Source organism: Typopeltis vanoorti, chromosome 22 (assembly GCF_054136105.1).
Source record: "Typopeltis vanoorti isolate ZY-2024b chromosome 22, IOZ_Tvanoo_1.0, whole genome shotgun sequence".
Lineage (NCBI taxonomy): Eukaryota > Metazoa > Arthropoda > Arachnida > Uropygi > Thelyphonidae > Typopeltis > Typopeltis vanoorti.
Window position 1 is genome coordinate 35116461 of NC_143570.1, and position 14822 is coordinate 35131282.

General features: G+C 36.1%; 1 protein-coding gene across 7 annotated transcripts in view; it reads left to right on the forward strand.

Moving 5' to 3' along the window:
- LOC150094297 (protein mono-ADP-ribosyltransferase PARP4-like) overlaps window positions 1-14822 on the forward strand; it is an 879331-nt gene that overhangs the window by 458962 nt on the left and 405547 nt on the right. For all 7 annotated transcript variants that reach the window (XM_090411811.1, XM_090411815.1, XM_090411816.1 and 4 more), the window contains exon 18: window positions 10758-10944. In XM_090411811.1, the coding sequence (XP_090267937.1) occupies window positions 10758-10944 (187 nt within the window). The remainder of the gene's footprint in view (window positions 1-10757; window positions 10945-14822) is intronic.

A 14822-nucleotide genomic window follows, 5' to 3' on the forward strand; every position in this document is an offset into this window, starting at 1 on the left:
CATACACATTTGATATGGCACATTATCTCATATTTTTATATAGATAGATAGACTGTTATTGTACATTTGCAGTACAAGCACATGAAACGTAAAATGATTAGTAATAAAGAAAGAATTTAAAAATAAAATCAGTTTAATAACAATTTAATGTGATGGATGTGTTTCAATACTGCTACACCAATATCAGGTGAAATATTTGAAACTGCAATTCTTATATTTCTACTTTGAAATTAAACTTACATGAATAAGCATATTTACTAATATTCATTAAGTGCCGAAATACGCAGGAAGCAAAATTTGTGAACCCACACCAATGTGTGATTTTTTCCCCATTAAAATATAAAAAATAACAAAAAAGAAATAATAAATATTAATATGTTTATTTTAAGATAAAAAAATCTACTTAGTCTTAAAACATTTTAAATTTGTTATCATTATTTCACAGCCCGCCCCCCTCAGCGAAACCTACCACCCCCAAGGGGGCCACGGCCCACAGTTTGGGAAGCACTGCTCTAGATGTTAGTAGATTTTTCATACTGTTGAAAGTTGACCATGCAATTTCAATTCTTTTTCTAATTTCATCTTCTGTCCTGCCGTTCTCTGTGATCAAGTGTCTGAGGTATATGTATGTTTGCACCTGTTCTAATTTATTTCCTTTTATATTGATGCATATTTTTGGTATTTTCTTTTCTCTTGAAATTATCATGATTTTTGTCTTTTTAAAGTTGAAACCGGGGCCATACTGTTCACTGTACTTGAGGGCTTCATCTATAAGAGTTTTGAGGTCATATTTGTTTTCAGCTAGAAGAACCGTGTCATCTGTATATCTTAGGTTATTAATATTTCTGCCCCTACAGTGATTCCTTTGAGGTTACTAATTTTATTAAATATTTCTTATGTGTACAGGTTAAAGAGAATCGGAGAAAAGACACAGCCTTGTCTCACACCTTTCTGAACTGGGAATTCTTCTGAGGTCTCTCTATTTATTCTCAAAGATGCAGTCTGTTCCCAGAAAAGATTAGTTAATAGCCTAATGTCCTTTCCATCCATGCCTATTTTTGAAAGGATTTCAATTAATTGTTCATGTTGGACATTGTCGAATGCTTTTTGTAATCTATGAAGCAGAGATACACATCTTTTTGTTTTTCTAGATATCTTTCTATGATGGTTCTGACATTGAAAATACCTTCTCTTATACCTACATTTTCCTTGAAGCCACTTTGTGTATAATTTATTTCTATGTTTATTTTGCTTTTATTTCTTTCAAGAATAACGTATAGGAGGACTTTTGATACTTGACTGATGAGGCTGATTGTCCTGAACTCTTCACGTTGTAGCTTTTGTTTTTTTGGGGAATTAGAACAAAAATTAAGTGATTAATATCTCTGGGTAGAAATCCGGTCTCATATATTTTGTTGCATAATTTTGTTAGAAATTTCAGTCCTCCTTCATCGAGAGCCCTCAACCATTCTGCCAAGATGTTATCTATTCCTGCTGCTTTATGTGGTTTTAGTTTTCTGATGGCATTTCAACATCACAGAGTAAAATGGATGGTCCTTCTAAATCAATCTGTTCAGGAATATCATTTCTTTGTTGTTCGTATAATTTCCTTGTATATTCAATCCATCTTTCCATGATTTCTTTTTTATCCATTAGAATATGGTCTCTTGAGTCTCTAATGACACTTGCATGATTTGCTGTATTAGTCCTACTTGTCATTTCTCTGCTTCTGTGTTTTCTATTAAGGTTTTCTATATCTATACATTTATTCTTAATCCATTCCTCTTCGGCTTTCCTGCATTCTTTTTTTATTCATATGGAATTTCCTCCCTTTTTCTCCCCCATCCCTACTGGGATGAGTTGAGCCTCATGGGGGGGGGGGGGGGTAAGTATTTATGACTGTACATCCTTGTGTGTTCACGGGGCCAGTTTGCCTGGTTGCGGGATGAAAAACCCCAGATAAACTGGTGGAAAAAACCCTGCTGTCCACGCCCAAGACCGGCTAACTTGGCAATGGCTGAGGAAGATCCTAAAGTTCCTCACATCGGCGACGGGAATCGAACCCAGGACCCTCCTTCCCCAAGCATATGGTTGCGAAGTGCATAGCCACTAGGTTAACCATGCGAACATTTCTTTATTCATGCTTTTATATTCAGGTTTGTTCTTTAGCTTTTTTTTTTTTCCTTTGTTCCATCAACGTTAGTATTTTTTCATTCATCCAGGGTTTATTCCTTTTTCTTTTTAATTGTGGGAGTGTATTTTTGGCTGCTTCATTGATGCTATTCTTGAATGTTTGCCAGTTCATGTTAATTTCATCAATTGCCGTTCTATTTTCTGTGTGAGTTGTGGTGACAGACTTGTTAAGGGATTTTATGAATTCTTTTATAAAGCAGCCTTTAACTTCTTGGTTGTTGAGTGAGTCTGAATTATGTTTCTCTTATGAATGGTTGGCATGGTATCTTAAGTTTTATTTTGATTTTTGCAATCACTGGGTTGTGGTCCGATCCTATGTCTGTTCCTGGATATGTTTTGTTTGTGTTATTGCATTTCTGAATCTTTTGCTTATTATTATATAGTCAATTTGGTTTCTATAGATGTCCCCAGGGCTTTTCAGGTATATAGTCTTCTGGGAGGATGTTAAACAGTGTGTTTGCAATTATTAGATCATTGGTTTCACAGAATTGAATTAATCTTTCATTTCTGATTCCAAGCCCTTGGTTTCCCATGCAAAATAAGATTTTTTTCTGTGCCCACTTTTGCATTTAGGTTGCCCATCACTATAATAATTAGAGATTACAGTTTGGATGTCTTCATAAAATTGTTCCAACTCTTCATCTGGGTGGTCTTGGGTCAGCACATATGCTTGGATAATATACAGGTTGAATGGTTGTGCAGTTATTTTGGCTGTTATGATTCATTTATAGGCCAATATCCCTGTAGAGATTTTGCAATTCTATTACTTAGGACAAGCGCTACTCTGTTATGGTGCAAGTCACTGCCAGAGTGGATTACAGTGTGAATTTTTCTTCTTACTATGCCTGTATCTGTCCACCTCACTTCACTGATACCTGTATTATTGGCCTTCATCACTTCAAATTCCTGGAGTAGGTTATCTAATTTGCCTGCCTCGTAGATTGTTCTGACGTTCCATTTTACTATTCTCAAGAGATTGCTCCTAGTTTTCAGACAAAGGACTTCTTAGAATATCCTCCCTGAAGGGTTTGGGATATTATCTTCATACACTATCTTAGTAGTTCTTCTCTTACAATCCCCCGATTTCAAGCTCTTCTTCCCTGTAGCTATAAGAGCTGATAGTTGCAAGGGTCTCAACCACATCACTAACTTCATATTGTGACATGGTGTGTTTCATGGTTGACAATGGATAAATACGTGGTGAGGCTCCAATCTCTTCCATGGCAGCTGGCCACAAGTCCCTTAGATGTCAGGAGTGTGCCCTCGATGTGCTGCACATCCTTGCTGTCATGCCCTTGATGCCATTGATTAGTCAGTGTTGATTCTTCTGCCATCTTGGCCATTCCAGACTTCGTGCACATAAAGGTTGACATTCCCTATTTACAGCATTCTATAGTGCTGATACCCTCACTTAGTTTAGTCTGCCAGCCAAGGCGGTTTACAGGGGTGTGGCCACTGGTGTGCACTACCAACTTCTTGGAGCCATAAGTGAGAGTTGAGTGTATGTGAGGACCAGAGCCAAACATCCTGACCCTGAGATCAGCGGCTGACATCGATACTAAGGTGCTACCTCTCCATACACCCCATACATGAATGCTATTAGAAAGAGTTTAACAGGAGATATGCAATTGTTTATCTAGCATTGTTTTATTAATTGTTTATCTACTGATATCTAGCACTTACAGAATGATTTGAATTGAATGGAAATTTGTGCAAATGAAAAATGGCACATGTTATATTAGTGGGTTTATGCGCAATAAACTGATGATTCTAGGCATCTTTGTGCAATAGTGGATAGGAATCCAAAGTTCTGAGGTCGCATTGCCAAAAATTGCAAATACAGCTCAGAAGATAATTGTAATGTTGAAGTGAACCTTGATTATGGAAGAATCAGGAAGTTGTTTTGCTTCTTTACAAGACCCTGATAAGATGACACCCAGACTACTGTGTACAGATTTGGTCTCCTGTGTTCCACGGGGATATAGAAGCTGTGGAAAGGTGCAAAGAAGAGTTACAAAGATTATTTTGAGATTATAGTGAGAGAATCTGAATATGTGTCTCTCTCTTGCTTAGTGAATATAGTCTGTAGACTCTTCAATATGAGAAAGAGAGAGAAAGTTGATATAATAAAAGTCTGTAAACTTCTGAATGGATGGTATAGGATATTGTCTGAAATTTTTTGGTTATATCAAAGGTGGATATCTGTGGAAGCTAAATTTGTTCATGATTAAAAAGCTAGATATTTTCTCACAAAGCTAAATACAAGCTAGATATTTTCTCACAAAGCTAGATACAAGCTAGATTTTCTCTCACAGAGTGGTGGGAGAAATTGAAATAGTGAGTGCATCTAATGTGAATGAGCTTAAGGGAAGGTATGACAGCTGATTTGAGTGATGTATAGCCTCCCTCAGTGAGGGCCTTAACTCCCTCGAGGTCTCAGATGATAATAATAATAAAAAAAATTCAAGAGTATGTTATAAATCAAAACAGTATAAAATCTATATGGAAATAATAAATTTAGCAGCATGTCTGGGCTGCATCTTCGGCCCAGATTGTCATTAATGTGATAATGTTCATTTGAATGAAGTTTTTAGCATTTAGTAAACACTGCTAGGTAAGCTTACATATCAGTTTTTTTTTTTTAAGTCTCCTGTTTGTAGATGACCAAGTGATTGTATCTAGTAATGAAAATTATTATTATTACGTGACTCCTAAAGGGAATCCAAAAACTCATTGAGGGAGGCACCTACTTTACAACTCTCTATCTCCACTACTTAATCTACTTAATCTGCCAACTATCATCATCATCATCATCCATACCAACACCATCTACCACCCACCACCTAGTATTGTCACATACAGTCATCACAGACATCCATGCCCACATCAGGATTCGAACCCACAGCATTTTGGCTGGAGAGCAGATACACTAACCACACGGCCATCCAGGCTGGCATGTAAATACATTACAATGAGGCATATTTCAGCTCTATGAAGTTAAATGTTACAATTTAAAACAAAAAATGAAATTGATGGCATTTAAATGTAACTGGACTGATCCTACTGGACGTATGGTATCCCAAAAAATTTGTTTACCTACTTAATAATTTGATTTTTAGGATAATTTAGATAGTTCTTTGGAGTCAAAATGGAGTCAAAAGACTCATCGTGGGAGGTCCTTCCTAAGAAACACAGTCTATCAAAACTCATCGAGAGGAGGTCCCATGTAAGAAACACAAAGTCTATCATACCTTAAACTCATTGACCATTCTCACTCTCACCACTCCATCAAGCAATGCATTCCATGGTTCAACCACCCTCTATGCAAAGAAACCACTCCTCACCCTCTTACTCACAGTTTCCTTTCATAACTTCCAGGGTGGCTTCTTGTCATCACTCCTTCCCACTGTTCAACCAAGCGAAAGAACTCCCCAGTGTTAACCTTGTAACCACCCCTCAACAGTTTAAAAGTCTCAATCATATCACCTCTCCTTCTTCTATCCACCAAACTCTGCAGTCCACATTCCCTCAGCTGACCCTCATAACTAACATTGTATACAGTCCTGAAATCATCTTTGTACCCTTTCACAGTTAATTTATCCCCTTCAAATCCTGGGGACCAAATCTGGGAACAATGGTCTAAGTGTGGTCTGATCAGAGTGTTATACAACAGAATGATAACTCTTTTATCTCTGCAGGTCAGTGTCCTTCTCATTATTGCAGCAATCCTCTGTGTTACCTTCACCACCTTTGCAATATGTCCCCTAAATTTCAGGTTTCTATCAATCATCAACCCCAGATCTCTTGTATCCCCTACTTCCTCCAGTATAACTCCTCCCATAGAGTATGCAGCATCCCATCGATGTTTCCCAAACCTCAAGACCTTACATTCTGCCACATTAAACCAACATTCCCATTGATTTGCCCATCTATCTAGCTTATTCAAATCCTCTTGCAGGGCTATCACATCTGCACTATTACTAATAATCCTTACCAGCTTTGCATCATCCTGGATATGATTTTTAGCCATATAATACTCACATCATAGGTTCACTGGGCATCCACAGATAGTCACTCCAATGCTCAGTGATGTGCCACACCAGGCCTTGCCATGTGTTCCTGTTATATGCTTTTCTGGAGTCAACTCTCTGAAGATCAGTCACTCCACACACACACACACACACACACACACACACACACACACACATCCATTCATCTTATTGACAGCCTGTCCCTTTCAGATACTTTACCATCTATTACTGTTCGGACAAGTCCTCCTTCCATCCTTTCAATGCGTCCAAAATATTTTAACTTTCTTATGTCAATATCCTTAAGGAGCGAGCCTTAAAGTTCTACTGATCTTTTCTAACCTCTATTCATTTGTATGCCTTTCAGTATATATATCCTCAACAGCCTTCTTTAACACCACATCTTAAAAGCAGCTATCATTTTCTTATCTGACTTCTTTAGGTTTCATCTCTCACATCCATAAGTCATGAATATTATTAATATGCACAGAAATCAGAAAAAGTAATCACTTGGGAAATTATTTTTCCAGATTGAACCAAAGAAAGGCTGAAATAACTTGTTTTACTTACTTACTTATATGCAAAATCCAACCTCCTTCGACTATAATCACACAATCTGGAAAAACTCTGGCAAAAAATAGGACATTCAATAGATTATCAACACTTTCCCATTGTAAATATGAGCAAAAAGTTATAAATTATTTATAGAAAATTATACATTAAAAAATTGTCTATATATATATCAGTGTTCTAAACATGTCACTTCATACATGCAAAACATATGAAACTCAGAAAACAAAAACAGCAACTCATGACAATAACAATCTCAGCCACTGATTTCTGGATGCTGTTGTCTCAGTGTACACCCTGCCTTACCTTCTGGGTGGTTTAAAACCACTGGTAGCATGCACCATCTGTATGTCTCTTCAAAGAGTTCAAAGATGTCCATATTTGTGACTGCACATCCAGGCTATTAATACGAAAAAAGTGTCCTGTTCATGAAGCATTAGTATATTGTGTTTAACTTTAGGAATCACGTGAAGCCAGGAAACAATTAGGAAAGGCTTTAACAAGAATAAATGCAAAAAAATAATATCGGTGATATTGCTATTCTGTTGGTATGCACTGTACACCTAGCATACCCAGAATATACCCCCTGATATAATATATATATATATATATATATATATATATATATATATATATGACTACTACTATTAACTCGGAGGTTAGATATGGTCATTTTAATATAAACTGACTAAAAATCCAAGAATTATAACAAATTGAGATTTATTTGAAAACGCAACGTTTTGTCGGGATTGACTTCATCAGGCATTAAGAACATACTATTAAAAGACACTGAAAAAACATTGAGACACTCTAAAGCTATACAATTATAAAGCTATAATATTCAACTGTAAATTACACTTATTATGAACTTGAGCTATAGTCTGTGTTAAAGTTCTATTGTTGTACACTTGTATGTGTGTGGAACCACGCGATCTCCAGTATCTGATAATAGAGCTGAAAGAGTCAGTCAAATTATAGCTGAGATTATTGTTCATATGAAGAGGGTCCAAGGTGATTTCTTTTGACTCGACAATGCGGCGTTCTATCTCATCGTGGCAAATGTGTAGGTTTGAAGTTGTTGTCCAATTTACTTCATGTTGGCGGCTTTCGTTGTTTGTGTTTATTGAAAACAGGACATGGCCTGATAGGGCAGAAGCTCTGGTTCTCTTGTAAGCCATGTCTCTCTGGTGTTCCTCGAGACGTAGGAGGATAGATTTCTCCGTTTGGCCATAGTAAGGTTTTCCACACTCACATGTGACTTTGTATACACCTGGGAATTGTAGAAGGTTGTGATTGTTTGTAATTGCTGAAACTTGATCTTATTTTTGGAAGAGTCGAGAAGCACGTTTGTATGTTAAATTTCTTTAAGATTCTACTCAGTTTTTTGGATAGTGTGCTGATATATGGCAAGGAGATATAACCTTTGGAGTCGTCCTGTGTCTCTACGTTGATGGTGGGATAATTGTTTGTTAATACTTTTTAAAGAGTAGCCATTGCTTTTAAAGGTCCATTTAAGATGTTGTAGTTCTTTTTTTAGTTCTTCATCTGACCGTACAGATCTTGCACAATTTGCAAGAGTTGATATAATACCCAACTTTTGCACTGGACGGTGATGTGAGGACGCATGCAAATATCTGTCCGTGTGTGTTGGCTTTCTAAATATAGAGACTTTTATTGATTCAGGCATCTTGGTGAGTTCTCAGTACCATGCTCCCATATGAGGAATATATCGTTCACATATCTAAGCCAAATTCTTGGTTTTAAACTAAAAGAGGAGATTGCCTTTTGTTCAAAATCCTTGAAAAAAATGTTGGCTAATATAGGAGAGAGGGGGCTTCCCATAGCTAATCCTTTGACCTGTTTATAAAGTTTACCTTTGAATTCAAAATAGCCAGAGTTTACACAGTGAGTAGTAGAAAGAACATTTTATTTGAAATCTTGGTCTTTAAAATATGGAAAACTTCTTGTGTCGGAATGTTGGTAAAGAGTGCTACCATGTCAAAGCTCACCGTGATGTCACAAGATTTGAGTTTTAAGTCCTTGATTTTAGAGACAAAATCTGTTGACAAAAATTAATAAGAATAGGAAGAACTGTAAAAACTGCATTGATTTTTTTTTTTTTTAAGAAAATATAATTTGTTACTTGAATTTTTGTTACTAGAAGGACTCTTTATGTTATATGCATGAAGATATATATGTATATAACATACTTATATATTTCTTTTCTTTTAGTGTTACACGTTGATCAGCATTCATTTTTAAAATTATGGATTCTACAATCGTGTTAAAATAACTCTTTTTATTATCCCGACGTTTCAATCTTCATATCAAGATCATCATCTGGAGCATACATAAATATATATATATGTTAAACACACACATATATATATATATTCTTCTGCATTTTCTTAAAGTTTAAAAAGACTGCTTAGAAATATATATTTTTATTTAATAGAAGTATTCTATTTTGTGCATTATGCAACTATTTGCCAGCTTGTAAACTTTATTCTTTGTTTGTGTGCATGCGTGTCAAGCCTAGCCTATAACTTTTGGCCATCTTAAATTCCAATGCCAAAGAAGTCCTCTTCTTGGATGTGTAGAAAAAGCTTAGTTGTTTGCAGTTGTTCATCTTTAATTTTTCATCACAAACCATGCTGTGAAAATGTTGGGTTTAAAGCAACAAAATATTAGCAGTTAAATAATTAAATATCTTATTTTCTTGATTGTTTCAGACACTAATATACACAAACTGCAGTACTTCCATCATCTTGCAGCATCTCTGACATTGTATGTTGATTATCTCACTTAAGTTAAGAATGTGGGTAGATACATTCAGCATCATTTGATCACTCTGTCTCACTCAGTCACCTCTACGAAGACTGCTCCCACACTCATCTGCATTTTCCACGAACACTATTTTCTTGACTCTGCACTTCCAGGCACTGACTGTACAATACTTTCTCAAGACCACCTACCTCTGAATCCATTAAAACAAATTATCTTCTTGTATAAACCCTTTCATCCATTAGAATTGCACCACACCACACCATTCCTCCTGCACAATTTGTTAATTGACTCACTGCAGTCATGGCCCTTCTTCTCAGCTTACCTCTATTAAAAGTATGGCAGCAGACCTATCTTCACTCTCTCACTCCTATTCACTTCTATCATAATATTTTTTCACATACCATACTTGTCATGTGACAGAGCATTTGTACTTGCCAAAATAATCATCTATTTTATTTTCTTTCTCTGCATCCTTACAACATCCTTTACCCAGAAAAACAATTTTTTAATGCACTCCTCTTATCATGGTGTCTCCATACAAAACTCTCCTTATTCTCCTTCATTTGTTCTTTCATCATCCCTTTCTTTGCATATCTCCCTTCTTTTACTTCTCTGCGATGCCACTTGTCCATTTCTGCAACCATTCAGTTTCATCTTTTGTCCTGTGAAGGGCTACACATAAGTGCACTAACTCTTTCATTCTCATCTGGTCATTCTCTTCATTTTCTACTCTTTCATTCTTGCTGTCCCTCATATGTTCCCCCACCTGCTTCCAGTACTTTACTTCAATAACCTTGTCAATATTCACACTCAATTTTCTTTCCTTTTTTTTCATCGAATATTCTTTTGTTATTCTTCTTACTATCCTCGCACCTCTAGCATTTGCTCTCAAAACACTTTTTGACATGCACCAACTAGTTTCTCTATTTTTCCACAAATCTTTAACCCTATAAAACAAATAAATTTTATACATGCTGCAGACAACAAAATCATGCATAATGTAATGTCTACCATCATTCTTTGAAAAACAGGCATTCCATTTTTTTTTTTTTTTTTTAAATTTTGATTTAATCTTTTAATATACACTTTGACGTTTAAGATGAATTAGATTTTATTGTATATTTTTTTAAAATACTCAAGTTATGTTCTTACAAAAACATTCGAATAATTTCTTTTCAGGCCTGTATGTTAGCTTTCTTTCCAGAATTCAAAACTTCAGTTGATCCTGTTTCTCATCTGATACTCCTTATTGATGCATCAAATTCAATGAAAGGAGAAGCCTTTTTAGATGCTATCAGAGTGTCACTTTTATGTTTAAAAAATCTCCCATCTGAATGCCGAGTGAATGTCATTGCATTTGGTTCTAGTAAGTTCAAAATTCTTATTATATTTTGTGTACAAAGTTCCGTAGTAGTATTAGTAATAGATATGTTATTTATTTTGATGTGCCTACAGTCATGCATTCCATGTAATATCAGCCATATAGATAAACTTTTACATGTACATAGAAATGCCACCTGCAAGTCAGGTTTCACAATATCATATCACTTGACTATATAAACTTACTTAAACGTTTTGCTTATCATGTTATTTTTTTTACAGTATGATATATATTGAGGGACAATTTCAGTAATGAAAAATATCTTTTAGTTATATGATAAAGTAATTTTTAAAAATCATGTATGTGTTTGCATACATGATTATCTTTCATTTAATGAAAGTCTTGCAGTTGGTAGGGTTCCTGAGCAGTGGAAAGAGAGCAAAATAGTACCACTCCAAAAGCATGGTTCTAAGACAGAAGTCTCCAACTACAGGCCAGTCTGTATAACTGCAGTTGTGGTCAAGGTGTTAGAAAGATAGGAACAGAGGATGGGAATAGACAGTATATTGGTTAGATGGATCAGAGATTGGCTCTCTGAACGATACCAAGAGGTTGTGTATGATGGAGCAGTATCTCAAAAAAGAAGGGTGACCAGTGGCATGCCCCAGGATTCTGTTCTTGGGCTCCTATTAATTTGTTTGTAAACGATATATTATGTGGACTGACTGGGGATCTTCAGTTATTTGCTTATGATGCAAAGTTGGGAAGAATTATACTGCTGATGCTGAATCTCTTCAGGAAGATTTAAATACACTTCTTACTTGGATAAAAGAATGGGGTTGTAATTTTAATATCAATAAGTGCAAGGTGTTGCATTTTGGAGTGCAGAAATATAAGGCTATGTACTATATTGATGGTGCTGTATTGCAGGAAGTGGATGAGATTAAAAATTTGGGAGTGATGGTTGACAGTAACTGAAATTTAGAGGGCAATTGCTAGGGTTGCAAAGGTTGTACATTATAGTGCTGCAATGATAAGAAGTACTCTAACATGCAAGGATAAGGAAGTGGTTGTGCCGCTGTCAGACCACATTTGAACTAATGTGCTCACATCTGGTCACCTGGTTTTCAATGTGATGTGGCAACATTGGAGAGGGTCCAGAGATGGGTGACTAAGACAATATCAGGAGTTTGGGATGCTGGCTATAGAGAGAGAGGTTGAAAAGATATAGATTGCAGAGTTTGGTGGATAGGAGGAAGAGAGGTGATATGATAGAGACGTTTAAGTTAGCGACAGGATTTTATCAGATTAATCCAGAGGGGATTATAAAAAGAGGAAAAGGTGAGAAGGGAAGAACCAGAGGTCATTCTTGGTAAAAGTGTGGCGAAGAAGGGTGTGAGGAGTAGATTTTTTACATGGAGCATTATCAGTGAATGGACTTTAATGCAAGGAGTGTTAAGGACTTTAAGATTCTATATGATAATTATGTTGTCAGTTGAATGAACCTCCTACGATGAGTGTCGACTCCATGGAGACTGTAATAATAATAATAATAAGTTAATTCTTTAAAATACTGTTTTAATGAGAAATTACTGGTGCTGGAATTTTCATCCCAGGACAGAACTCCACATAACCTGTGATCTGAAAATGTTTAACTGTCATTTAGCAATTTAAGTACACATTTCAGAAAGTGTTTGAAAAAATGGACTGCTGATCAACTGGAGCAGTTGTTGCTGGAAAGAGAGAGCAATGAGTGACATGAATAATGAGATCAAAGTCGTGTTAGTGGTGTGCAGAAGTAATTCACTATTTGCCTATCCCATTGATTCAACAATTGTATAAAGGAGCCAGACAAGCACTTGTTTTATAAAGATGCTATTATAAAATTCCATTACTGCTGTATCTATTCCTTTCAAGAACATTCTTGCATGGTAATCAGTACCATCAAAAGTAAGAGGATGATGTGAAAGAGCAGGACAGTGGGAATAGGTGAGACAGAAGTGCTAGTGAATAGAGAAACGAGTAGTGTGATTGATAAGCAAGCTGGAAGCACTAGTATTGCCTGAAATGGGAGTAGTTGAGTCTTTGGATGGGATTCTTAGCAATAAGGTCAAGCAAAGAACAGGTGTGGAGAAATCACTTCTAAGAAGTGACATATTTAGAGTTATACACTGATGTCCAAAAGCTAAGAAAAAACTACATTTTCAACTGTATATGAAAAAATTTCATGACTACAGCCAATTCTCATTCTCCAGAAGTATCTCCACTGCTCGTGTATGATGTGGTGTGGCATTGTCATTCATAAAAATGAATTTTTTGCCTACAGTACCACAGAGGACATAAATTTATTGCACCAGCATACAAATAAAATATATTACACAAAAAACAGGTTATAAATTTCATACAATTGTAATACGTTTTTGACAAAAGCTAGAAATTTCCTAAGCACTTAGTTAGGGAGTTAATGCATTAAATTAATTTCAGCGCTATGCAGAGAGAGAGAGAGAGAAAGAGAGACATTTCAATAGAATATGTTCACCCCAAACTGTGATGCAGCTCTAACAACATCGTACCATATGTAGCACCAAGTCATTCAGGAGTTCTTTAGGCAAACTGGCCCGCTCTTCCTTCAGAGCCAGGATAAGGCCAGGTCAAGCAAAGAGCCGGCCTTTGCGTGGTCTTTGCTTGACCAGGCAAATTCCCTTCCAAAGTTTTTTGGGAGGAGATTTCAAGCAGCGACGTGTTTCCTATTGCATCCTAAATGTGTTCTACGGGGTGGAGATCTGGGTAGTTTGCTGGCCACTCAATTCAATTAATATTCTCATTGTCCAGAAGTATCTCCACTGCTCGTGTACGATGTGGTGTGGCATTGTCATTCATAAAAATGAATTTTTTGCCTACAGTACCACAGAACAGTTGAACACGAAGTTGAGGAATAATTGTTTACCAGTCATAGTTCCTTTTTTCCAGCACTTGGAGCTCAGTGCATCCATTAAGCATAATGCCTTCCCACACCTTCATTCCAGTACAACTGTATTTATTCCTTTCAAGAACATTCTTGCGATGGTAATCATACCACTTTTATGCCAGATCAAGTCATCTAGAATCGGAGGAATATACGACTCTCATCTGTAAAGATCACATTAGCCCAGTGTTTCCCAGTGTGGAGCGTACAGCCCACAGGGAGGCAATTTGAATATTTTAGGGGGCAATTAGAAAATGGTGTTGCATTCATCACCTCATCACCGATATAGTCAAAAAAATCACCATTGTTGGTGATAAATTATCAGTGTTGCAACTCTGACTTTCTGAGAAAAAAAGCTGACAACACTAGTACAGCAGTCAACATAAATATGTATCAAGAACTCTCAGAAAAGCAAAATGATCAGTCTATAAGAACTTTATTCAACATAAAAGGAACATTGCCATGGCTATCTGATGAGACGGAAATGAAATACTGAAATTCAACTAGTTTTGCAAAAAATTACTGTTACCTTTCCCATCGTCATATTTAGTTGAATGTGGTTTTAGTGCTGTAAATGATTTGTTACTGAAAAAAAAAAGAAATCATCTGGATATCACAAACTGTGGGGATTTGAGATTGAAATTGACTAAATTAGTACCTCAAATAAAAACTCTTTGCAGCAGACATCAAGCTCAAGGATCACATTAACCTTGGATTTTATTTTCCCGAGTTCAGTTCGATTTATGTTTTATAATATACAAAGTGTAATATAAAATTTATATTCATTGAAGAAAGTCAAATTAAAAACAATTTTATCTATGTTCCTTTTTTATTTAAAGTACTGTACCTATTTATATTATACTTTTTCAGAACTTGGCTGACTTGGGGGGGGTGGACATCAAAATCTTTGAGGTGTTGAGGTGGGACATAATCCAAAAAACGTTGGGAAACACTGCAT